The sequence below is a fragment of the Pseudophryne corroboree genome, chromosome 10 (genome assembly GCF_028390025.1).
Source record: "Pseudophryne corroboree isolate aPseCor3 chromosome 10, aPseCor3.hap2, whole genome shotgun sequence".
In the NCBI taxonomy this organism is placed as follows: Eukaryota; Metazoa; Chordata; class Amphibia; order Anura; family Myobatrachidae; genus Pseudophryne; species Pseudophryne corroboree.
The window spans coordinates 380,553,246-380,578,710 of NC_086453.1; the positions used below are offsets into that span (position 1 = coordinate 380,553,246).

A 25,465-nucleotide genomic window follows, 5' to 3' on the forward strand; every position below is an offset into this window, starting at 1 on the left:
GTCAGTGTGAGGGGGCGGGCAAGGGTGTCAGTGTGAGGGGGCAGACACGGGTGTCAGCATGAGGGGGCAGACACGGGTGTCAGTGTGAGGGGGGGCAGACACGGGTGTCAGTGTGGGGGGGGGGCAGACACGGATGTCAGTGTGAAGGGGGGCAGACACGGGCGTCAGTGTGAGGAGGGGCAGACATGGGTGTCAGTGTGGGGGGGGGCACACGGGTGTCAGTGTGAGAGGGGACAGACACGGGTGTCAGTGTGAGGGGGGCAGACACGGGTGTCAGTGTGAGGGAGGGGTGGGCACGGGTGTCTGTGAGGGGGGAGGACAGACACAGGTGTCAGTGTGAGGTGGGCGGGGACGGGTGTCAGTGTGAGGGGGGACAGACACAGGTGTCAGTGTGAGGAAGGGGTGGGCACGGGTGTCAGTGTGAGGGGGGAGGACAGACACGGGTGTCAGTGTGAGGGAGTCGGGCACGGGTGTCAGTGTGAGGGCGGACAGAGACGGGTGTCAGTGTGAAGGGGGGTACAGACACGGGTGTCAGTGAAGGGGGGCAGGCACGGGGTGTCAGTGTGAGGCAAGGGGGAGACGCCGGGTGTCAGTGTGAGGCGAGGGGAGATATGCCGGGTGTCAGTGTGAGGGGTGTGGGCACGGGTGTCAGTGTGAGGGGTGTGGGCACGGGTGTCAGTGTGAGGGAGGGGACAGACATGGGTGTCAGTGTGAAGGAGGGGGACAGACACGAGTGTCAGTGTGAGGGAGGGGACAGACACGAGTGTCAGTGTGAGGGAGGGGGACAGACACGAGTGTCAGTGTGAGGGAGGGGGACAGACACGAGTGTCAGTGTGAGGGGTGTGGGCACGGGTGTCAGTGTGAGGGGTGTGGCACGGGTGTCAGTGCGAGGGGTGCGGGCACGGGTGTCAGTGTGAGGAAGGGGGACAGAAACGGGTGTTAGTGTGAGGGGGGGGGGGATACGCCGGGTGTCAGTGTGAGGAAGGGGGGGACGCCGGGTGTCAGTGTGAGGGGGCAGACACGGTGCCAGTGTGAGGGAGGGGTGAGCATGGGTGTCAGTGCGAGAGTGGGGGGACAGGCACAGATGTCAGTGTGAGGGAGGGGTGAGCACGGGTGTCAGTGTGAGGGAGGCGGACAGATACGGGTGCCAGTGTGAGGGGGCGGGCACGGGTGTCATTGTGAGGGGGGGCAGACACGGGTGTAATTGTGAGGGGGGACAGACACGGGTGTCATTGCGAGGGGGGGGGCAGACACGGGTGTCATTGTGAGGGGGGGTAGACACGGGTGTCAGTGTGAGGGAGGAGGACAGACACGGGTGTCAGTGTGCGGGAGTTAACTATGTGGCATTAACTCTGTGCGGGAGTTAAATATGTGGCATTAACTCTCCCCTAAATGACTTTTTACACAGCTGAGAGAAGGTAGCTTGACTTGCAGATGGCAAAACCTTTTTATATATGCGACTGTTTTATTTTGTTTTCCAGTAGTTATTTTTTTGTTGTTGTTGTTGTCAGTGTGGAGAGACAACACGGGTGTAAGTGTGAGGGGGTGGGCACAGGTGTCAGTGTGAGGTGGGTGGGGAGACACACCGGATGTCTGTGTGAGGGGGGGTGGGGAGATACGGCGGGTGTCAGTGTGAGGTGAGTGGGGAGATACGCCGGGTGTCAGTGTGAGGAGGGGGGGGGGGGGATACGCAGGGTGTCAGTGTGAGAGGGGAGATACGCCGGGTGTCAGTGTGAGGTAATACGCTGGGTGTCAGTGTGAGGGGGGGGGATACGCAGGGTGTCAGTGTGAGGGGGGGATACGCCGGGTGTCAGTGTGAGAAGGGGGGATACGCCGGGTGTCAGTGTGAGAAGGGGGGATACGCCGGGTGTCAGTGTGAGGGGGGGTGGATACGGCGGGTGTCAGTGTGAGGGGGAGATACGCCAGGTGTCAGTGCGAGGGGGGGTGGATACGCGGGTGTGAGTGTGAGGGAGGGGATACGCCGGGTGTCAGTGTAAGGTGATACGCCGGGTGTCAGTGTGAGGGGGAGATATGCGGAGATACGCCGGGTGTCAGTGTGAGGGGGGGGAGGATACGTCGGGTGTCAGTGTGAGGGGGGGAGGATACGTCGGGTGTCAGTGTGAGGGGGGAGAGGATACGCCAGGTGTCAGTGTGAGGGGAGGGGGGGGGGGTACACCGGGTGTCAGTGTGAGGGGAGGGGGGAGATACGCCAGGTGTCCGTGTGAGATACGCCGGGTGTCTGTGTGAGGGAGAGGATATGCCGGGTGTCCGTGTGAGGGGGAGGATACGCCGGGTGTCCGTGTGAGGGGGAGGATACGCCGGGTGTCCGTGCGAGGGGGGAGGATACGCCGAGTGTCAGTGTGAGGGGGGAGATACACCGGGTGTCAGTGTGAGGGGGGAGATACGCCGGGTGTCAGTGTGTGTGTGTGTGTGTGTGGGGGGGGGGGGGGCGAGATACGTCGGGTGTCAGTGTGATGGGGGAAGGGGATACGCTAGGGTGTCAGTGTGAGGGGGGGAGATACGCCGGGGTGTCATTGTGAGGGGGGGGTACGCCGGGTGCCAGTGTGAGGAGGGGGGATACGCCGGGTGCCAGTGTGAGGAAGGGGGATACGCTGGGTGTCAGTGTGAGGTGATACGCCGGGTGTCAGTGTGAGGTGATGTGCCGGGTGGCAGTGTGAGGGGGATACGCCGAGTGTCAGTGTGAGGGGGGGGGGGGGATACGCCGGGTGTCAGTGTGAGGGGGGGGGGGGAGATACGCCAGGTGTCAGTGTGAGGTGATACGCCGGGTGTCAGTGTGAGGGAGGGGAGGGGATTCGCCGGGTGTCAGTGTGAGAGGGAGATACGCCGGGTGTCAGTGTGAGGTGATACGCCGGGTGTCAGTGTGAGGGGGGGGGGGGATACGCATGGTGTCAGTGTGAGGGGGGGAATACGCCGGGTGTCAGTGTGAGAAGGGGGGATACGCTGGGTGTCAGTGTGTGTGTGTGTGGGGGGGGATATACGCCGGGTGTCATTATGAGGGGGGGATACGCCGGGTGTCAGTGTGAGGGGTGGGGGGGATACGCCGGGTGTCAGTGTGAGGTGATATGCCGGGTGCCAGTGTGAGGAGGGGGGATACGCCGGGTGCCAGTGTGAGGAAGGGGGATGCGCTGGGTGTCAGTGTGAGGTGATACGCCGGGTGTCAGTGTGAGGTGATGTGCCGGGTGGCAGTGTGAGGGGGATACGCCGAGTGTCAGTGTGAGGGGGGGGGGGATACGCCAGGTGTCAGTGTGAGGGGGGGGGGGGGGGGGAGATACGCCAGGTGTCAGTGTGAGGTGATACGCCGGGTGTCAGTGTGAGGGAGGGGAGGGGATTCGCCGGGTGTCAGTGTGAGAGGGAGATACGCCGGGTGTCAGTGTGAGGTGATACGCCGGGTGTCAGTGTGAGGGGGGGGGGGGGGGGGATACGCATGGTGTCAGTGTGAGGGGGGGAATACGCCGGGTGTCAGTGTGAGAAGGGGGGATACGCTGGGTGTCAGTGTGTGTGTGTGTGGGGGGGGATATACGCCGGGTGTCATTATGAGGGGGGGATACGCCGGGTGTCAGTGTGAGGGGTGGGGGGGATACGCCGGGTGTCAGTGTGAGGTGATATGCCGGGTGTCAGTGTGAGGGGGAGATACGCAGAGTGTCAGTGTGAGGGGGAAAGGATACGCCGGGTGTCAGTGTGAGGGGGAAGGGGACACGCCGGGTGTCAGTGTGAGGGGGGTAGATACGCCGGGTGTCAGTGTGAGGGGAGGGGGGTATGCCAGGTGTCAGTGTGAGCGGGAGATACGCCGGGTGTCAGTGTGAGGGGAAGGATACCCCGGGTGTCAGTGTGAGGGGGGAAGGAGATACGCCGGGTGTCAGGGTGAGGGGGTAAGATACGCCGGGTGTCAGTGTGAGGGGGGGAGATACGCCGGGTGTCAGTGTGAGGGGAGGGGGAGATACGCCGGGTGTCAGTGTGAGGGGAGGGGGAGATACGCCGGGTGTCAGTGTGAGGGGAGGGGGAGATACGCCGGGTGTCAGTGTGAGGGGGGGAGGAGATACGCCGGGTGTCAGTGTGAGGGGGGGAGGAGATACGCCAGGTGTCAGGGTGAGGGGGTAAGATACGCCGGGTGTCAGGGTGAGGTGATACGCCGGGTGTCAGGGTGAGGTGATACGCCGGGTGTCAGGGTGAGGTGAGGGGGGGAATACGCCGGGTGTCAGTGTGAGGGGAGGGTGGGTGGGTGTCAGTGTGAGGGGAGGGGATACGCCGGGTGTCAGTGTGAGGAGATACGCTGGGTGTCAGTGTGAGGGGGAGGATACGCCGGGTGTCAGTGTGAGGGGAGGGGGGGGGGGGGATACCCCGGGTGTCAGTGTGAGGGGAGGGTGGGTGGGTGTCAGTGTGAGGGGAGGGGATACGCCGGGTGTCAGTGTGAGGAGATACGCTGGGTGTCAGTGTGAGGGGGAGGATACGCCGGGTGTCAGTGTGAGGGGGATACCCCGGGTGTCAGTGTGAGGGTTGGGGGGGGGGATACCCCGGGTGTCAGTGTGAGGGGAGGGGGGATACGCCGGGTGTCAGTGTGAGGGGGGGGGGGGGGAGAGGATACGCCGGGTGTCAGTGTGAGGGGGGGAGGATACGCCGGGTGTCAGTGTGAGGGGGGGGGGGGGGGGGAGGATACGCCGGGTGTCAGTGTGAGGGGGGAGATACGCCGGGTGTCAGTGTGAGGGGGGAGATACGCCGGGTGTCAGTGTGAGGGGAGGGGGGAAGGATACCCCGGGTGTCAGTGTGAGGGGAGGGGGGGGGGGAGGATACGCCTGGTGTCAGTGTGAGGGGAGGGGGGGGGATACGCCGGGTGTCAGTGTGAGGGGGGAAGGATACGCCGGGTGTCAGTGTGAGGGAAGGGGGGAGATACGCCGGGTGTCAGTGTGAGGGGGGAAGGATACGCCGGGTGTCAGTGTGAGGGGAGGGGGGAGATACGCCGGGTGTCAGTGTGAGGGGAGGGGGGAGATACGCCGGGTGTCAGTGTGAGGGGGGAGATACGCCGGGTGTCAGTGTGAGGGGGGAAGGGGATATGCCGGGTGTCAGTGTGAGGGGAGGGGGGAGATACGCCGGGTGTCAGTGTGAGGGGAGGGGGGAGATACGCCGGGTGTCAGTGTGAGGGGGGAGATACGCCGGGTGTCAGTGTGAGGGGGGAAGGGGATATGCCGGGTGTCAGTGTGAGGGGAGGGGGGAGATACGCCGGGTGTCAGTGTGAAGGGGGAAATGCGCCGGGTGTCAGTGTGAGGGGAGGGGGGGGGGGGGATACGCCGGGTGTCAGTGTGAGGGGGGAGATACGCCGGGTGTCAGTGTGAGGGGGGAGATACGCCGGGTGTCAGTGTGAGGGGAGGGGGGAAGGATACCCCGGGTGTCAGTGTGAGGGGGGAGATACGCCGGGTGTCAGTGTGAGGGGGGAGATACGCCGGGTGTCAGTGTGAGGGGAGGGGGAGATACGCCGGGTGTCAGTGTGAGGGGGGGAGGAGATACGCCGGGTGTCAGTGTGAGGGGGGGAGGAGATACGCCAGGTGTCAGGGTGAGGGGGTAAGATACGCCGGGTGTCAGGGTGAGGTGATACGCCGGGTGTCAGGGTGAGGTGATACGCCGGGTGTCAGGGTGAGGTGAGGGGGGAATACGCCGGGGTGTCAGTGTGAGGGGAGGGTGGGTGGGTGTCAGTGTGAGGGGAGGGGATACGCCGGGTGTCAGTGTGAGGAGATACGCTGGGTGTCAGTGTGAGGGGGAGGATACGCCGGGTGTCAGTGTGAGGGGAGGGGGGGGGGGGGATACCCCGGGTGTCAGTGTGAGGGTTGGGGGGGGGGATACCCCGGGTGTCAGTGTGAGGGGAGGGGGGATACGCCGGGTGTCAGTGTGAGGGGGGGGGGGGGAGAGGATACGCCGGGTGTCAGTGTGAGGGGGGGAGGATACGCCGGGTGTCAGTGTGAGGGGGGGGGGGGGGGGGAGGATACGCCGGGTGTCAGTGTGAGGGGGGAGATACGCCGGGTGTCAGTGTGAGGGGGGAGATACGCCGGGTGTCAGTGTGAGGGGAGGGGGGAAGGATACCCCGGGTGTCAGTGTGAGGGGAGGGGGGGGGGGAGGATACGCCTGGTGTCAGTGTGAGGGGAGGGGGGGGGGATACGCCGGGTGTCAGTGTGAGGGGGGAAGGATACGCCGGGTGTCAGTGTGAGGGAAGGGGGGAGATACGCCGGGTGTCAGTGTGAGGGGGGAAGGATACGCCGGGTGTCAGTGTGAGGGGAGGGGGGAGATACGCCGGGTGTCAGTGTGAGGGGAGGGGGGGAGATACGCCGGGTGTCAGTGTGAGGGGGGAGATACGCCGGGTGTCAGTGTGAGGGGGGAAGGGGATATGCCGGGTGTCAGTGTGAGGGGAGGGGGGAGATACGCCGGGTGTCAGTGTGAGGGGAGGGGGGAGATACGCCGGGTGTCAGTGTGAGGGGGGAGATACGCCGGGTGTCAGTGTGAGGGGGGAAGGGGATATGCCGGGTGTCAGTGTGAGGGGAGGGGGGAGATACGCCGGGTGTCAGTGTGAAGGGGGAAATGCGCCGGGTGTCAGTGTGAGGGGAGGGGGGGGGGGGATACGCCGGGTGTCAGTGTGAGGGGGGAGATACGCCGGGTGTCAGTGTGAGGGGGGAGATACGCCGGGTGTCAGTGTGAGGGGAGGGGGGAAGGATACCCCGGGTGTCAGTGTGAGGGGGGAGATACGCCGGGTGTCAGTGTGAGGGGGGAGATACGCCGGGTGTCAGTGTGAGGGGAGGGGGGAGGATACGCCGGGTGTCAGTGTGAGGGGGGAGATACGCCGGGTGTCAGTGTGAGGGGGGAGATACGCCGGGTGTCAGTGTGAGGGGAGGGGGGAAGGATACCCCGGGTGTCAGTGTGAGGGGGGGGGGGAGGATACGCCTGGTGTCAGTGTGAGGGGAGGGGGGGGGATACGCCGGGTGTCAGTGTGAGGGGGGAAGGATACGCCGGGTGTCAGTGTGAGGGGAGGGGGGAGATACGCCGGGTGTCAGTGTGAGGGGGGAGATACGCCGGGTGTCAGTGTGAGGGGGGAAGGGGATATGCCGGGTGTCAGTGTGAGGGGAGGGGGGAGATACGCCGGGTGTCAGTGTGAGGGGAGGGGGGAGATACGCCGGGTGTCAGTGTGAGGGGGGAGATACGCCGGGTGTCAGTGTGAGGGGGGAAGGGGATATGCCGGGTGTCAGTGTGAGGGGAGGGGGGAGATACGCCGGGTGTCAGTGTGAAGAGGGAAATGCGCCGGGTGTCAGTGTGAGGGGAGGGGGGGGGGGGATACGCCGGGTGTCAGTATGAGGGGAGGGGGGATACGCCGGGTGTCAGTGTGAGGGGGGAGATACGCCGGGTGTCAGTGTGAGGGGAGGGGGGGGGGGGATACGCCGGGTGTCAGTATGAGGGGAGGGGGGATACGCCGGGTGTCAGTGTGAGGGGGGAGATACGCCGGGTGTCAGTGTGAGGGGGGGGGGGGGGGATACGCCGGGTGTCAGTGTGAGGGGGGAGATACGCCGGGTGTCAGTGTGAGGGGGGGGAGATACGTCGGGTGTCAGTGGGAAACCGCGTGACCCGTGACTCCCCCTCCCCCTGTATACGTCACGGACAACGCCCCCGGCGCGCCCCCAGCCCGCAAGACGTGCCGCCGGGTGACAGCCCCCCCACACAGGGTCACACCTCCTTTGACGTCAGAGACCGGCCTCCCCGTGACGTCATATCACCAGCCGGCTGCGGAGAGAAAACCGGCTTCTGCCGGACACGGGAGTCACAGAGCGGGGAGACCGGGGGAGGGGACCGGGGAACGGGGATGAGCAGCGGCAGCAGCAGCGGAGCCTGATCCCGACCGAGATGTCTCACAGCAAGGACACCCTACTGCACCTGCTGGCTGGAGGGTGAGACACCCGAATACCATGTGTCATGTGTATAGTATGGGGGTGGGACCACTCGTATATCATGATATATACTGTATACCTCCTCACTCCACTCCTGTATATCCTATATATACTGTATACCTCCTCAGTCCACTCCTGTATTTCCTATATATACTGTATACCTCCTCACTCCATTACTGTATACCTCCTCACTCCAATCCTGTATATACTGTATACCTCCTCGCTCCACTCCTGTATATACCTCCTCACTCCACTCCTGTATATCCTATATATACTGTATACCTCCTCACTCCACTCCTATATATCCTATATACAGTATACCTCCTCAGTCCACTCCTGTATTTCCTATATATACTGTATACCTCCTCACTCCATTACTGTATACCTCCTCACTCCAATCCTGTATATACTGTATACCTCCTCACTCCACTACTGTATATCCTATATATACTGTATACCTCCTCGCTCCACTCCCGTATATCCTATATACAGTATACCTCCTCGCTCCACTCCTCTATATCCTATATATACTGTATACCTCCTCGCTCCACTCCTCTATATCCTATATATACTGTATACCTCCTCGCTCCACTCCTCTATATCCTATATATACTGTATACCTCCTCGCTCCACTCCTCTATATCCTATATATACTGTATACCTCCTCGCTCCACTCCTCTACATCCTATATATACTGTATACCTCCTCGCTCCACTCCTCTATATCCTATATACAGTATACTGTATACCTCCTCGCTCCACTCCTGTATATCCTGTATACTGTATACCTCCTCACTCCACTCCTGTATATCCTATATACAGTATACTGTATACCTCCTCACATGAGGTCACCACTCGTGTGTCATATGTGTAACACATTGGGAGTAAGGAGATCTGTTCTCACGTGCAATTTGTATGATGTCTAATATACCAATGAGTATGTGTATAGTGTGTGTGTATACATATCTATCTATATATCTATATATATATATATATATATATATATATATATATATATATATATATATAAAAAGGTAGAGGCACTCTCCAGATTTAATAAAGATGCAAAAAGTAAATTTATTGATACGTTACACAGTACACCCGAACGGTGTTCCTTGAAATGTCCTCAAGCGCTTTCGGCCCACAAAGGGCCTTCCTCAGGAGGCAGTATACAGCAATAATTTCATCAGAACATAAGACCAAACGCAGGGTCTACCCAGATATCCAGGGTAGACCCTGCGTTTGGTCTTATGTTCTGATGAAATTATTGCTGTATACTGCCTCCTGAGGAAGGCCCTTTGTGGGCCGAAAGCGCTTGAGGACATTTCAAGGAACACCGTTCGGGTGTACTGTGTAACGTATCAATAAATTTACTTTTTGCATCTTTATTAAATCTGGAGAGTGCCTCTACCTTTTTCTCTATAATTTAAATGCCTGGCATTTGGAGTGATCACCCCAGTTGTTGTCCCCCCTGAAGATGTGAGTGCGACCAATTCTGGATATATATATATATATATATATATATATATATATATATATATATATATATATATATATATATATATATATATATATATATATATATATATATATATATTTATTTCAGCTGGCATGGACTACATTTCCCAGCATGCCCACCCATGCCAAGCCTTCTAGTTCCACAGCAGTGCAGATGAGGCACCAGCCTGGTGCTTGTGCGGTGACAGCGCTGTGGAATGACTGTGCCTCCTCCACATGCGGCTTCCACTTGTCACACAGTAAATAATGACAATCTTATATATTTATTTCACATTGTGATTGCTTCAGCCAAGTACTTACCTGTCCCCGTGTGTAACATGGGGGGGGGGGGCCTGTACTTACCTGTCCCCGTGTGTAACATGGGGGGGGGGGCCTGTACTTACCTGTCCCCGTGTGTAACATGGGGGGGGGGGGCCTGTACTTACCTGTCCCCGTGTGTAACATGGGGGGGGGGGGCCTGTACTTACCTGTCCCCGTGTGTAACATGGGGGGGGCCTGTACTTACCTGTCCCCGTGTGTAACATGGGGGGGGGGGGGGCCTGTACTTACCTGTCCCCGTGTGTAACATGGGGGGGGGGGGCTGTACTTACCTGTCCCCGTGTGTAACATGGGGGGGCCTGTACTTGCCTGTCCCCGTGTGTAACATGGGGGGGCCTGTACTTGCCTGTCCCCGTGTGTAACATATGGGGGGGGGCCTGTACTTGCCTGTCCCCGTGTGTAACATATGGGGGGGGGCCTGTACTTGCCTGTCCCCGTGTGTAACATGGGGGGGGGGCCTGTACTTGCCTGTCCCCGTGTGTAACATGGGGGGGGGGGGGCCTGTACTTGCCTGTCCCCGTGTGTAACATGGGGGGGGCCTGTACTTGCCTGTCCCCGTGTGTAACATGGGGGGGGCCTATACTTGCCTGTCCCCGTGTGTAACATGGGGGGGGGCCTATACTTGCCTGTCCCCGTGTGTAACATGGGGGGGCCTGTACTTGCCTGTCCCCGTGTGTAACATGGGGAGGCTGTACGCACCTGGGTGTAACATGGGGGCTGTAGGCACCTGTCCCTGTGTGTAGCGCGGGGGCTGTAGGCACCTGTCCCTGTGTGTAGCGCGGGGGCTGTAGGCACCTGTCCCTGTGTGTAGCGCGGGGGCTGTACTTACCTGCCTGCCCCAGAGCAGACCCCTCAGCAGTATATATCCCTCCCTGGGGCCCATGGTCACCAGAACAGACCGTCAGCAGTAGACCCCTCCCTGGTGCACCTCACATTTCCCGGTATGGGTCTGTTGGCACTGCGCCTGTAGGACAGGTTGGGACGTATGTCTTGCTGATGACATTGGGGGGGGGGGGGGGTGGTGGTGTGTGTGTGTGTGTGTGTGTGTGTGTTACAGTAACCTACATATGCAGCGGCAGTGTGACAGCTACACCACGTACCACTGTGTGTAGGTTGGGTGTGTGTTCAGCTTTGTAACGTTCTTTGTTTCCTGTGACCTGTGTGTAACATGACAGTGACGTAGAATAATCTGCTAATAACCCTTTGTGTGCTGGTTCACTATTCCACTCATACTAACTGCATGCAACATATGACATGTGTGGTGCTTTGTACAGGCTTTCCATGGTCTGATGCCTCCAGTACACACGTGTGTCTGTGCTGATTGTATAACCCCCTCCTGTCCTGTGAGGGGAGGGAGCGGGTTACATAACTCCCCTCCTGTGTGCACAGTCCTCGCCTGCCCTCTGGCCCCAGCGGATGAGCCTGGGATATGCAGAGCTCTGTGTATGCCTGCTTGTAACATGTGCAGAGCTCTGTGTATGCCTGCTTGCAACATGTGCAGAGCTCTGTGTATGCCTGCAACATGTGCAGAGCCCTGTGTATGCCTGCTTGCAACATGTGCAGAGCCCTGTGTATGCCTGCTTGCAACATGTGCAGAGCCCTGTGTATGCCTGCTTGTAACATGTGCAGGCAGAGCCCTGTGTATGCCTGCTTGTAACATGTGCAGGCAGAGCCCTGTGTATGCCTGCTTGTAACATGTGCAGAGCCCTGTGTATGCCTGCTTGTAAAATGTGCAGAGCCCTGTGTATGCCTGCGTGTAACATGCGCAGAGCCTTGTGTATGCCTGCGTGTAACATGCACAGAGCCTTGTGTATGCCTGCGTGTAACATGCGCAGAGCCTTGTGTATGCCTGCGTGTAACATGCGCAGAGCCTTGTGTATGCCTGCGTGTAACATGTGCAGAGCCCTGTGTATGCCTGCTTGTAACATGCGCAGAGCCTTGTGTATGCCTGCGTGTAACATGCGCAGAGCCTTGTGTATGCCTGCGTGTAACATGCGCAGAGCCTTGTGTATGCCTGCGTGTAACATGCGCAGAGCCTTGTGTATGCCTGCTTGTAACATGCGCAGAGCCCTGTGTATGCCTGCTTGTAACATGCGCAGAGCCTTGTGTATGCCTGCATGTAACATGCGCAGAGCTCTGTGTATGCCTGCGTGTAACATGTGCATGATATAATTGCTGTCATTTACTTCCTCCACTGACGCTGTCTGGTTTCCCGGAAACCTATGATGAAATCCCCCCTTATTGTGATATTAGTTGACTTGTGGGAGTGTGGGCCTGAGTCATAGTTGTACGCTGTGCGATGTTACTGAGATTATCGGTAAACTGCGCATGTGTCGCTGCCGCAATGCGCTGCTCGGCGATTGATCTGCGCTTATGCTCACAGTGAGGATTCATTAGCAAGTGATTGACAGAAGGTGGACGTTTGGTGGGAGGTAACGGAGTGGCGGCAAAAAATGTGCACGTGACGACTGTTATTGGGGTGTGTATCAGCCACGACTGCGATCCTGTGTGCCGGAATCGCGTCTCCGGTGTATCGGTGGCAATTCTGAGCGACCACGGACTCGCTCGAGGAGCCTGTGTTTCCCGGATCGGCGTTGATTCTGCGAATGTGTACGCAGCTGTGAGCGCTCCGGCGGCCTCTCTATACAAATCCCGGCGGCTGTTGCAGATTTTCGCACATCCTCGGAGTCACAAATGGCATTATCGCACAGCTGTGCGTCGGGCCCAGTGTCGCTGCACATTTATTTATTGCAGCGTACTCTCCAGGAGGACACGTTACGGCACATCCACGCTACTAGTGACGAGCGACATGCTAGCCTGTGACTAATATGGCATACAGCCACTTGTACTGAGGTTTCCCTTTAGCAGACGTGTGCACACGTGAGGTTCCGGGCAGGAGGGGTGTAAGGAACGCTGTGCCTCCAGGAAGTGGCTGCAGACAGTCAGGCTTTGTCTCCCTGCCACCTTATCGTCTGACTGAGCACAGACACATGTGCCGCAGTATTAATGTTCCTGTGTCATATAGACACGTAACAAGCAGACACATGTGCCGCAGTATTAATGTTCCTGTGTCCTATAGACCTGTAACAAGCAGACACATGTGCCGCAGTATTAATGTTCCTGTGTCCTATAGACCTGTAACAAGCAGACACATGTGCCGCAGTATTAATGTTCCTGTGTCCTATAGACCTGTAACAAGCAGACACATGTGCCGCAGTATTAATGTTCCTGTGTACCATAGACCTGTAACAAGCAGCAGACACATGTGCCGCAGTATTAATGTCCCTGTGTACCATAGACCTGTAACAAGCAGACACATGTGCCGCAGTATTAATGTTCCTGTGTCCTATAGACCTGTAACAAGCAGACACATGTGCCGCAGTATTAATGTTCCTGTGTACCATAGACCTGTAACAAGCAGACACATGTGCCGCAGTATTAATGTCCCTGTGTACCATAGACCTGTAACAAGCAGACACATGTGCCGCAGTATTAATGTCCCTGTGTACCATAGACCTGTAACAAGCAGACACATGTGCCGCAGTATTAATGTCCCTGTGTACCATAGACCTGTAACAAGCAGACGCATGTGCCGCAGTATTAATGTTCCTGTGTACCATAGACCTGTAACAAGCAGACACATGTGCCGCAGTATTAATGTTCCTGTGTACCATAGACCTGTAACAAGCAGACACATGTGCCGCAGTATTAATGTTCCTGTGTCCTATAGACCTGTAACAAGCAGACACATGTGCCGCAGTATTAATGTCCCTGTGTACCATAGACCTGTAACAAGCAGACACATGTGCCGCAGTATTAATGTCCCTGTGTACCATAGACCTGTAACAAGCAGACACATGTGCCGCAGTATTAATGTCCCTGTGTACCATAGACCTGTAACAAGCAGACACATGTGCCGCAGTATTAATGTTCCTGTGTCCCATAGACCTGTAACAAGCAGACACATGTGCCGCAGTATTAATGTTCCTGTGTCCCATAGACCTGTAACAAGCAGACGCATGTGCCGCGTTTCTCGGTATTGCGGCTGAGTAATGATATAACTCTGCCGCATCTTATTCCACCGTATCTTGGTAATTCTTTAGCTGCAGGTTTTTTCTCTTGTAATTGAACAGCTACAATTTTCTGCTGAGACACTCCGTAATAAGGCTCAGTGCATGGTGGCACAGTGGTTCGCATTGCTGTCTCTGGTTCATGTCTGGCCAGGCTCTGGATGTCTCAGCCCATAAACATACCGGCAGGTTCATTGGCATGCAGTGTAATTATCCCGTCTGCACGTGATTGGCACATTTAGGTTCCCTGGGGCAGGGACTGGTGTCTCTGAGCCTGATTCCCATGTGTAGGGAATTGCGCAGCCACAAGGAAGCGGTTGTGCAATTCTGTACAAATAAAATGCAGCAGGAGGCGTCTGTAGGTGATAGATGCGTCCTGCCTGCATCTGCAAGATCCGATTGCTGCGTCTGAGGATATAACATCGGATCACTACAGCAACCATCGGACGTGATTTGCTATGGTAGCAGTCCTCGTCAGCCCTTGCGTATGGATCCGTAAAAAGCAGCGTGGCGAGCAAAGCAGGTCACACATGTAGGGGAACCATGTTTAAAAACATCAAATAACAGACATTTTGGTGGCGTATAAGGAGGCAGCAATCGGTACTACAGCGTGCATGGGCGCTAATAGTGGGGTCTCGGTCCTTGTACATTTGACGGGTTCGGTATGATGTCCCGCTGCATGGGATGCCGAGTGTCGGTATACTGACAGGGGGGCAAGCGCAACAACACCCTTTGCGGGATCGGCGGCGAGCATCTATTCTCCCTCTGTGTGTGTCGTGGACACCCATAGAGGGGTAATCACCTACCTCGCCAGTATACCGGCGGAGGTATGGTGTCCCCATATCGGGATCCCGGCGGTGGTATTGTGACAGCGGGGATCCCGACTAACAGTGTGCTTACCGCGTACCCATTTGGCGGCATGGATGTGCGCAAGGAAGAGGTTTGTAGGCGATTTGCATTAAGTCCCAGATGGGTGACCAGCAATAGACGCTGCTGTGTGCGCATATTCCCGGAGCGTAACTGCGTCCATCTCAGCCTCACGTTATCCGGCACTTATTCCTTGTACACGTTCGGCTCTCTGGGACCTTACACTGGAATAACCTCTTCTCACGCAGCCTCTGGTTCTCGCGGAAATGTTTCTGTGTGCGCCGGTTCCTAAAATAAACCATTTCCACCAACCTAGCGCTCGCTTGTCCTCATTCTGTGCTGTGTATTTACAGCTATATACAGTATATAGCACGTGTCCCCGGTTAGGAATAATCTCCTATATACAGTATATAGCATGTGTCCCTGGTTAGGAATAATCTCCTATATACAGTATATAGCACGTGTCCCCGGTTAGGAATAATCTCCTATATACAGTATATAGCACGTGTCCCTGGTTAGGAATAATCTCCTATATACAGTATATAGCACGTGTCCCCGGTTAGGAATAATCTCCTATATACAGTATATAGCACGTGTCCCTGGTTAGGAATAATCTCCTATATACAGTATATAGCACGTGTCCCTGGTTAGGAATAATCTCCTATATACAGTATATAGCACGTGTCCCCGGTTAGGAATAATGTCCTATATACAGTATATAGCACGTGTCCCCGGTTAGGAATAATCTCCTATATACAGTATATAGCACGTGTCCCTGGTTAGGAATAATCTCCTATATACAGTATATAGCACATTAGGAATCATCTCCTATATACAGTATATAGCACGTGTCCCCGGTTAGGAATAATCTCCTATATACAGTATATAGCACGTGTCCCCGGTTAGGAATAATCTATATACAGTATATAGCACGTGTCCCCGGTTAGGAATAATCTCCTATATACAGTATATAGCATGTGTCCCCGGTTAGGAATAATCTCATATATACAGTATATAGCACGTGTCCCCGGTTAGGAATAATCTCCTTTATACAGTATATAGCACGTGTCCCCGGTTAGGAATAATCTCCTATATACAGTATATAGCATGTGTCCCCGGTTAGGAATAATCTCATATATACAGTATATAGCACGTGTCCCTGGTTAGGAATAATCTCCTATATACAGTATATAGCACGTGTCCCCGGTTAGGAATAATCTCCTATATACAGTATATAGCACGTGTCCCTGGTTAGGAATAATCTCCTATATACAGTATATAGCACGTGTCCCTGGTTAGGAATAATCTCCTATATACAGTATATAGCACGTGTCCCCGGTTAGGAATAATCTCCTATATACAGTATATAGCATGTGTCCCCGGTTAGGAATAATCTCCTATATACAGTATATAGCACGTGTCCCCGGTTAGGAATAATCTCCTATATACAGTATATAGCATGTGTCCCCGGTTAGGAATAATCTCCTATATACAGTATATAGCACATTAGGAATAATCTCCTATATACAGTATATAGCACGTGTCCCCGGTTAGGAATAATCTCCTATATACAGTATATAGCACATTAGGAATAATCTCCTATATACAGTATATAGCATGTGTCCCCGGTTAGGAATAATCTCCTATATACAGTATATAGCACGTGTCCCCGGTTAGGAATAATCTCCTATATACAGTATATAGCACATTAGGAATAATCTCCTATATACAGTATATAGCACGTGTCCCCGGTTAGGAATAATCTCCTATATACAGTATATAGCACGTGTCCCCGGTTAGGAATAATCTCCTATATACAGTATATAGCATGTGTCCCCGGTTAGGAATAATCTCCTATATACAGTATATAGCATGTGTCCCCGGTTAGGAATAATCTCCTATATACAGTATATAGCACGTGTCCCCGGTTAGGAATAATCTCCTATATACAGTATATAGCATGTGTCCCCGGTTAGGAATAATCTCCTATATACAGTATATAGCACGTGTCCCCGGTTAGGAATAATCTCCTATATACAGTATATAGCACGTGTCCCCGGTTAGGAATAATCTCCTATATACAGTATATAGCACATTAGGAATAATCTCCTATATACAGTATATAGCACGTGTCCCCGGTTAGGAATAATCTCCTATATACAGTATATAGCACGTGTCCCCGGTTAGGAATAATCTCCTATATACAGTATATAGCACATTAGGAATAATCTCCTATATACAGTATATAGCACGTGTCCCCGGTTAGGAATAATCTCCTATATACAGTATATAGCATGTGTCCCCGGTTAGGAATAATCTCCTATATACAGTATATAGCACGTGTCCCCGGTTAGGAATAATCTCCTATATACAGTATATAGCATGTGCCCCCGGTTAGGAATAATCTCCTATATACAGTATATAGCACGTGTCCCCGGTTAGGAATAATCTCCTATATACAGTATATAGCATGTGTCCCCGGTTAGGAATAATCTCCTATATACAGTATATAGCACGTGTCCCCGGTTAGGAATAATCTCCTATATACAGTATATAGCACGTGTCCCCGGTTAGGAATAATCTCCTATATACAGTATATAGCACATTAGGAATAATCTCCTATATACAGTATATAGCACGTGTCCCCGGTTAGGAATAATCTCCTATATACAGTATATAGCATGTGTCCCCGGTTAGGAATAATCTCCTATATACAGTATATAGCACGTGTCCCCGGTTAGGAATAATCTCCTATATACAGTATATAGCACGTGTCCCCGGTTAGGAATAATCTCCTATATACAGTATATAGCACGTGTCCCCGGTTAGGAATAATCTCCTATATACAGTATATAGCACGTGTCCCCGGTTAGGAATAATCTCCTATATACAGTATATAGCACATTAGGAATAATCTCCTATATACAGTATATAGCACGTGTCCCCGGTTAGGAATAATAATTGCCAATGTTTGGAAACCTTTTATCTCTTAGGGGGAAATAACTTGTTGTGATTCATATTAATATCTGCAAAACGTTCACTTTTATGCAAGAAGTTCTTCCAGAGTCCTCAGTGGGAAAAGGAATTGCCGAGGTACAGTGAGTGGGTGGGTGGGTGCTAGTGGAGTGAATCACCTAATCACCAGAACCACCCACCAACTCCGGTAACTGTATCTTCTCTCAGAGCGGTGTACTGGGTGGCACTGTAGCAAATACACTGCGTCAAGAGTAGTCACTGGAGCAGATCCGGCGCACTGCGGGCCCCTGGAGCAGATCCGGCGCACTGCGGGCCCCTGGAGCAGATCCGGCGCACTGCGGGCCCCTGGAGCAGATCCGGCGCACTGCGGGCCCCTGGAGCAGATCCGGCGCAATGGGCTGAGAGTAGTCTCTGTAGCATATATAATGCTGGGACGGGATGCTGTCAATTTACCTACAATCAAAATCCAGACGGTCAAAATACCGACAACCATTGACCGACTGTCAAAATGCTGAACAAGGTCAAAAAGTCGACATGAGTTTTTCATAACTTTTCTTTCATTGAAAGTGACTTGTTCATACTTTAACATCCCAGTGGACTTGGAGGGGGAATAGAATAGTGCGCTCAAAGCATTATGTGCGCACGCGGCACACTTATACGGTGTCCATGTTGACATACACACAAAAGAAATCAATGAAACTTGTGTCAACTTTTTGACCTGTCGACATTTGAAATGTCTGTATTTTGACCTTGTCGTTATTTTGACCGTCTATATTTTGATTGTAGGTGTTTCATACTCACCCCGCGGGATAAGTGGTAGAGATCAATAAACCTTCGCTCCTGTTTCCGCGTTCTCGCTACCGCGTCACATTTGTCACCTGTAGAGACCTAGCTACATAATGGTTCCTTTCACCCAAGCCCATTCTCCAGAGGCGACAGGCCTGACATATTTACATCACAGAGCAGGGTGACACTTCCAGGTGACGACACAGCGTGGTTCTGCAGGGGTCACATGTGCATCACAAAGCACCAATCTCGCAGAGTTTTTATTTTTATTTTTATCTTGCTGTTTTAAAAATCATTTAACTTTCAGAATATCTCTGAAGGGAAAACAAGTATGGCTTCCTGACACACACACAGGGGGTCATTCTGGCCTGATCGCACGCTGCTGTTCAACGTAGCGATCAGGTCAGAAGTGCACATGCGCCGGCATATGCCAGACAGCCGACGGCTGTCGTAGCCCAGCAATCGCCTCTGCCTGTCAATCAGCTCACTGGGCAGGAGGGGGCGGTGTTTGGCCGCCGTCTTGTGGGCACAGTCCGGCCAACGCAGGTGTGGCCGGACCGTGCGGGGAGTGGGCCGCAGCGGCTGCTTGACGTCACACGCAGCCGCTGCGACCATCACAACGACGAGTAACCGGAGATGCGCTGGCTGGGAGTTACTCTTCAAGTACAAAAGCCTCGCCGCTGTGCGATGCTTTTGTACTTGGGCGGTGGGGCCGAGCCTGACATGCGGGGCGGACTAGCCGTGTGCTGGGCGTCCCCCCGCATGTCCGTGTGGATGCTACCATCAGGTCTGAATTGGGCCCAGTGTCAATCTGCTACACAGATATATAGCTCTCAGCCTGTCATGTGATGGTGGGGGGGGGGGGGGGGGGGGGGATTGTCACAATGTAGACAGTGCTCAGAAAGGTGTTCTAAATTTCTCTGCTGAATACATTGTGTCATGAGACTGTGGTTGCCATGGTAGTCACATTACACTTTCCAGAATTATCAGTCATTAATAGCAGTGTGAAGACAATAATGAAGCTGCTGCTACTTGTCTGCCGTGGTGTATTTAAAACAAAAAAACAAAAACATTTTATTTTTATGTAATTGTTGATTTAAAATTGGTAATGACAGAATGACGTATCGCATGGAACAGGAACTCCGGACTGGCCTTTCTTGTGTTGGAAACACTTATAATGCAGCAGCTATAATGCCACATATGTATGTATGTAGTATATTTTCCAGTGACCGCAGCGAGAGACAGGGAAAGGAGAATCGGTATTACTGTTTATTGGCCGACGTCCTATGTTTGGCTCTTCATCTTCCGCCCCTTAATAACCCGCAGCCTTCCTACCAGATGACACAGTAATAGAAATCCTCAGCCTTCGCTGCAATCTTCCCGAGCTGCCCGCAGGACCTGCAATGCTGCAGAATAGAGAGCTGACGTTTCCAGGTCCGCTGCAGTCAGGGGAAGATCTGGGGGCTGCAGCAGCCTCTATTGGTGGTCGCCTGTGATACCGATTGGTGCGTCCTTCTATGACGCCATCCGTCGCACCATGGAAACTTGCATTTAGGGTCACATGGGCCTGGGGCTAAAAATGATCAAGCGCCAATGGCGAGAGGGGGGTGGGCTGTGCCCAGTGATTGGCAGAGGGGAGGCTGAGCTTGTTGATGCCTCACCTCTGGTCTCTCCATGTGCTGAACAAATTTGGGGAATTTTGATGATAGTAATGAGTAGCATAATACAAAAAAAGAGAGATGTAAAAGTTATCATTGGAATATGATGGGAGAGGCCCTGCGTCTGGGCGTCTGGAAACTCAACGCTTTCATGGACACACCCAGTAATACGCACACTGAGCTGACCATGTTTGCAGGCGCTACTAGCCATCTGCCCAGGAAAGCCACTTATGTTGTCATGCCTGTCCCGATCATAACAGCGCCTCTGTGTGTACACTCGGGGTATTGCATGCACTGTAGGAGGTTCCAGAATCGTACGTGCAAATAATGACTTATACCTGACTGTTGGCATCGCGATGGGATTGCGTTTGGCCCTGAATCTGGCCCCTGGCCTCTAACACTTATATTGCTGCTCCTTTACAACATTCTTCTGGAGGCAGCTGCCCCCTTTATATAAACAGTATATAGCCCTAATGTATATTACTGCTTGCAGTTATCACCCTTTGGCTTCCGGGACTGAGCTTGTGATCATGCTTTGAGATTTATTGATTAAAGGGGCGGCTTTTATATCCGCTGATTATCAGCGTCTTCTCTGCGCAATGCCATTCAGTGTAAAACCTTCTGCGCTTAATAGCAATGATGGCTTACATTCTGTGGATTTAAATGCAGATATTTGGCGCTACCATTTAGTAAATGACCCCCCCTTCCTCGCGTTATCGTTAACCATTGAGGGTCATCTCCCGCTTCGTGACGTATTGAGGCTGGATGTATGAGGCATCTCCCGCTGCATGGTGTATTGAGGCTGGGTGTATGAGGCATCTCACGCTGCGTGGTGTATTGAGGCTGGGTGTATGAGGCATCTCCCGCTGCGTGGTGTATTGAGGCTGGATGTATGAGGCATCTCACGCTGCATGGTGTATTGAGGCTAGATGTATGAGGCATCTCGCTCTGCATGGCGTATTGAGGCTAGATGTATGAGGCATCTCGCTCTGCATGGCGTATTGAGGCTAGATGTATGAGGCATCTCGCTCTGCGCAGCGTATTGAGGTTGGATGTATGAGGCATCTCGCTCTGCATGGCGTATTGAGGCTAGATGTATGAGGCATCTCGCTCTGCATGGTGTATTGAGGTTGGATGTATGAGGCATCTCGCTCTGCATGGCATATTGAGGCTAGATGTATGAGGCATCTCGCTCTGCATGGCGTATTGAGGCTAGATGTATGAGGCATCTCGCTCTGCATGGCGTATTGAGGCTAGATGTATGAGGCATCTCGCTCTGCATGGTGTATTGAGGCTGGATGTATGAGGCATCTCGCTCTGCGTGGCGTATTGAGGCTGGATGTATGAGGCATCTTGCTCTGCGTGGCGTATTGAGGCTGGATGACTGTCTGGATACCGCTGTGCTAGTGGGGTGACGGGAGAAGGTATAATCGGGGTACAATCCGGTGCCTCTATCTGCAGAGCTCTGTGTTGGTGATGCAGAGCCTCGGCCTCCGTCTCTGCGTGTTGCAGGTTTCTGTCTGTATTCTTGGCGTCCTGTCCTGACAGAGCAGACTGCTGCAAAGTTACATCATGTTCCTTGTGTCCCGGGAATCGGGGTGACCTTTGTGCAGACTTGGGCTGGCTCCATTAAAGTGATACTCCGATCACCGCTAAATACAGACAGCGACTGGCTTGTTACAATGTAGATCGTGTTCCATTAATCGCTGGAAGACTGTATCCGCCTGGTACAAACGTTTAGTATTTGGCGCTGTATAATGTTTTCATGGCTCTGTTCCTGGAAGGTAAATTCTGTGACCTTTTTGTTTTAATATTATGGCCGGTATCCAAATAGCCGTAGTAATTTACCGAGGCTAATTACCGCCGAATGGGCTGTACAGTTACCCCGATCCGCCGCTTATCGGGGAGTTTGAGGCAGGCAAAACCAAATCCCCGGAAGCTAGTAAAAAAAAAAAAAAAAAAAAGCAATAAAAAATTCTGCGTCCGTGGAAATACATAGGACCGTGACTTTTCATGGATCTTATGTATTTGCGCAAGATAATGGTACATTTTTCGGGCACAGAAAACCGGGGCCTAATTGGATAAGCTGAGAGGAAATCAGCGATTAAAAAATAGTTTTTTTTTTTCAAAACAACATATTTTCATTTGGCAAAACTTTAGATTACAATAAGGGGAATACATTTTTTTTTAGGGCGCCTTCCCGGCGATATTCCGTTATTGTGCAGGAACCGATGACTTATTGCACAGTGTTAAAATGCGTAAATTAGCTGAACCCGTTCAAAGTATTGGGCGCGCTGCCGAAATGACTGCGGATTTCTGCCCGCCATCTCAGGAGTTCTGCCCGCCACTTGTGCCCAAAAGCAAAACTGAATAGCTCCCGTCGGGGGCCCAATAAACGTCCCCTCTCCAGGCCAGTATCTGGAATATGGGGAAATGCAGTGGCTGATGTATTAAAGTAGCATTCATTTAAATGGCAAAACCCTGGGGCCAGCCCCCCGGGGACCAGCTGATGCCTGTATTTCGCGGGCTATGGCGTTCGCTGTATGATGAGTAGCCCCTCTCAGTACATATGATTTCCCTTTTGTCTCCTGTTACCGTATGCAGTTCTGTCCTGGCAGGGAACGTGCCGCGTGCAGAAGACAACACTCACTAATCCCAGGAGCTGCCGATTTTCGCAGTGCAGCGATCAGGTTACTACTGCGCATACGTATGCACTGCAATGCGCACGCGCGTTGTACGGGTACAAACAGCATCGTTGCTGTGCAATGCTTCTAGCGACGAATCCATTCGCACAACCGATCGCAAGGAGATTGACAGGAAGAAGGCGTTTGTGGGCGGCAACTGACCGTTTTCTGGGAGTGGTTGGAAAAACGCAGGCGTGTCCAGGCGTTTGCAGGGCGGGTGTCTGACGTCAATTCCGGGACCGGACAGGCTGAAGTGATCGCAGCGGCTGAGTAAGTTCTGGGCAACTCAGAAACTGCAAAAAACTTTTACGTCCCGTTCGGCTGCACACTTGCAAAGCGAAAATACACTCCCCCATAGGCGGCGACTATCTGCTTGCAGCGCTGCAAAAAATAGTGAGCGATCAACTCGGAATGAGGGCCAGTGTCTGTTCGCCAGGTGTGGGATGCGGATACACAGGGGAAGGACGGCCATGGCTCCTGTGTGGTAGAAGACACGCGTGACAAGAACAATGGGCTCACAGCTATTTTGGTAAAACCAATACTTGGCCGCTGAGCTGTCACTTATTTATGTTTTTCTCAGTCTTGCACGCTCATTTGCAGGGTTTTCTATGACTAATTAGACCTTTGCTTTCACCCAATGACTTTCATTCCTTTCCAATGAACTGTGTGTTATCCGGCGATCATAGGATTGGGATAGAAGGCTCATTTGTTTGTCAGGTCATTGCCAGTGTGACTGTAAGATATTAAAAGCCGCTCCTCACAGTGTCCTATCCCCGTACGGAAAGGTCAGGGAGCTGCTCTGTGTGTGGCCTGTCCTGTGACTGGAAGATGCCTCGGCCTTTCCACGCCTCCTGTGATCCCTCTGTTACACAGGGACAGGCATGCTGACATTGCAGAGCATCCATGCTGCCTGTGCTGGGCCTAACTTGACATTGCAGAGCATCCGTGCTGCACCGAACCTGACATTGCAGAGCATCCATGCTGCCTGTGCTGGGCCTAACTTGACATTGCAGAGCATCCGTGCTGCACCGAACCTGACATTGCAGAGCATCCATGCTGCCTGTGCTGGACCGAACCTGACATTGCAGAGCATCCATGCTGCCTGTGCTGGGCCTAACCTGACATTGCAGAGCATCCATGCTGCCTGTGCTGGGCCTAACCTGACATTGCAGAGCATCCATGCTGCCTGTGCTGGGCCTAACCTGACATTGCAGAGCATCCATGCTGCCTGTGCTGGGCCTAACCTGACATTGCAGAGCATCCATGCTGCCTGTGCTGGGCCTAACCTGACATTGCAGAGCATCCGTGCTGCCTGTGCTGGGCCTAACCTGACATTGCAGAGCATCCGTGCTGCCTTTGCTGGGCCTAACCTGACAATGCAGAGCATCCATGCTGCCTGCGCTGGACCGAAGTCCTCGCAGAGCGTCCGGTGCTGGACCCCAGTACTCGCAGAGCATGCTGCCTGTGCTGAGCCTAATCTGACAGCATCCATGTTGCCTGTGCTGGGCCTAACCTGACATTGCAGAGCATCCGTGCTGCCTGTGCTGGGCCTAACCTGACATTGCAGAGCATCCATGCTGCCTGTGCTGGGCCTAACCTGACATTGCAGAGCATCCATGCTGCCTGTGCTGGGCCTAACCTGACATTGCAGAGCATCCATGCTGCCTGTGCTGGGCCTAACCTGACAATGCAGAGCATCCATGCTGCCTGTGCTGGGCCTAACCTGACAATGCAGAGCATCCATGCTGCCTGTGCTGGGGCTTAACCTGACAATGCAGAGCATTCATGCTGCCGGCGCTGGACTGAAGTCCTTGCAGAGCGTCCGGCGCTGGACGGAAGTCCTCACAGAGCGTCCATGCTGCCTGTGCTTGGAGGTGATCGCTATTGCAACACTAGGCCACACCCCTGCGATTAGCATCTGACTGGACGGGGCTTAAATGATGCGCAATTCCCAGTGTAACAAACACAACTCCATTACGTGATTGCAGCTGTCAGTAAATTTACTACATCTGTGGAAAAAACTCATATGGGCTTGTTGGGACTTGTAGTTCCACAACAGCTGGAAAGCTGTGAGTTGTACTATTCTCCAGGGCCTACGTAGAAAATCATATTTGCGGGATGTCCCCCCAACAACACCTGTTTTCAGGGGATACCCACAAATATTATGTTTCCCCCGAATGTATGTAGAGGGGAGCGCAGCAGATATCCGATAATGATATAAAACCCGATTATTAATAAGTCCCCCCCTTAGTGTCTGCCACGTTAGGGTGTCCTCTGTATTATTATGAATGTGGCAGCACTGGGGCAGTGCATGTGCCAACCAGTCCAGTCCTGGCATCCGTGTGTCGCCCACAGCAGCAGTAGCGTATATACGCATGAGAGATTAGCGCTGAGCCAGACATCACTGTGTTACAGGATGTCACCATGGAAGCCCCAGTGGAGCTTACACTCTATATTCCCTATAACATGTACACACACATTCACGCTAGGGTTCATTTTATTGGGAGCCAATGAACCTACCAGTATATTTTTGGATTGTGGGAGGAATCCCACGCAAGTACAGGGAGAACATACAAACTCCACACAGTTAGGGCCATGGTGGGAATGGAACCCATGACCTCAGTGCTCTGAGGCAGTAATGCTAACCACTAC

General features: G+C 53.5%; 1 protein-coding gene across 2 annotated transcripts in view; it reads left to right on the forward strand.

Annotated features, from left to right (window-relative positions):
• Window positions 1–7,650: 7,650 nt before the first annotated feature.
• SLC25A33 (solute carrier family 25 member 33) overlaps window positions 7,651–25,465 on the forward strand; it is a 32,701-nt gene continuing 14,886 nt past the window's right edge. The window contains exon 1 of one of the 2 annotated variants that reach the window (XM_063943827.1): window positions 7,651–7,937. In XM_063943827.1, coding sequence (XP_063799897.1) covers window positions 7,894–7,937 — 44 coding nt within the window. In that variant the 5' untranslated portion in view covers window positions 7,651–7,893. The remainder of the gene's footprint in view (window positions 7,938–25,465) is intronic. The other variant, XM_063943828.1, reaches the window with a different exon arrangement.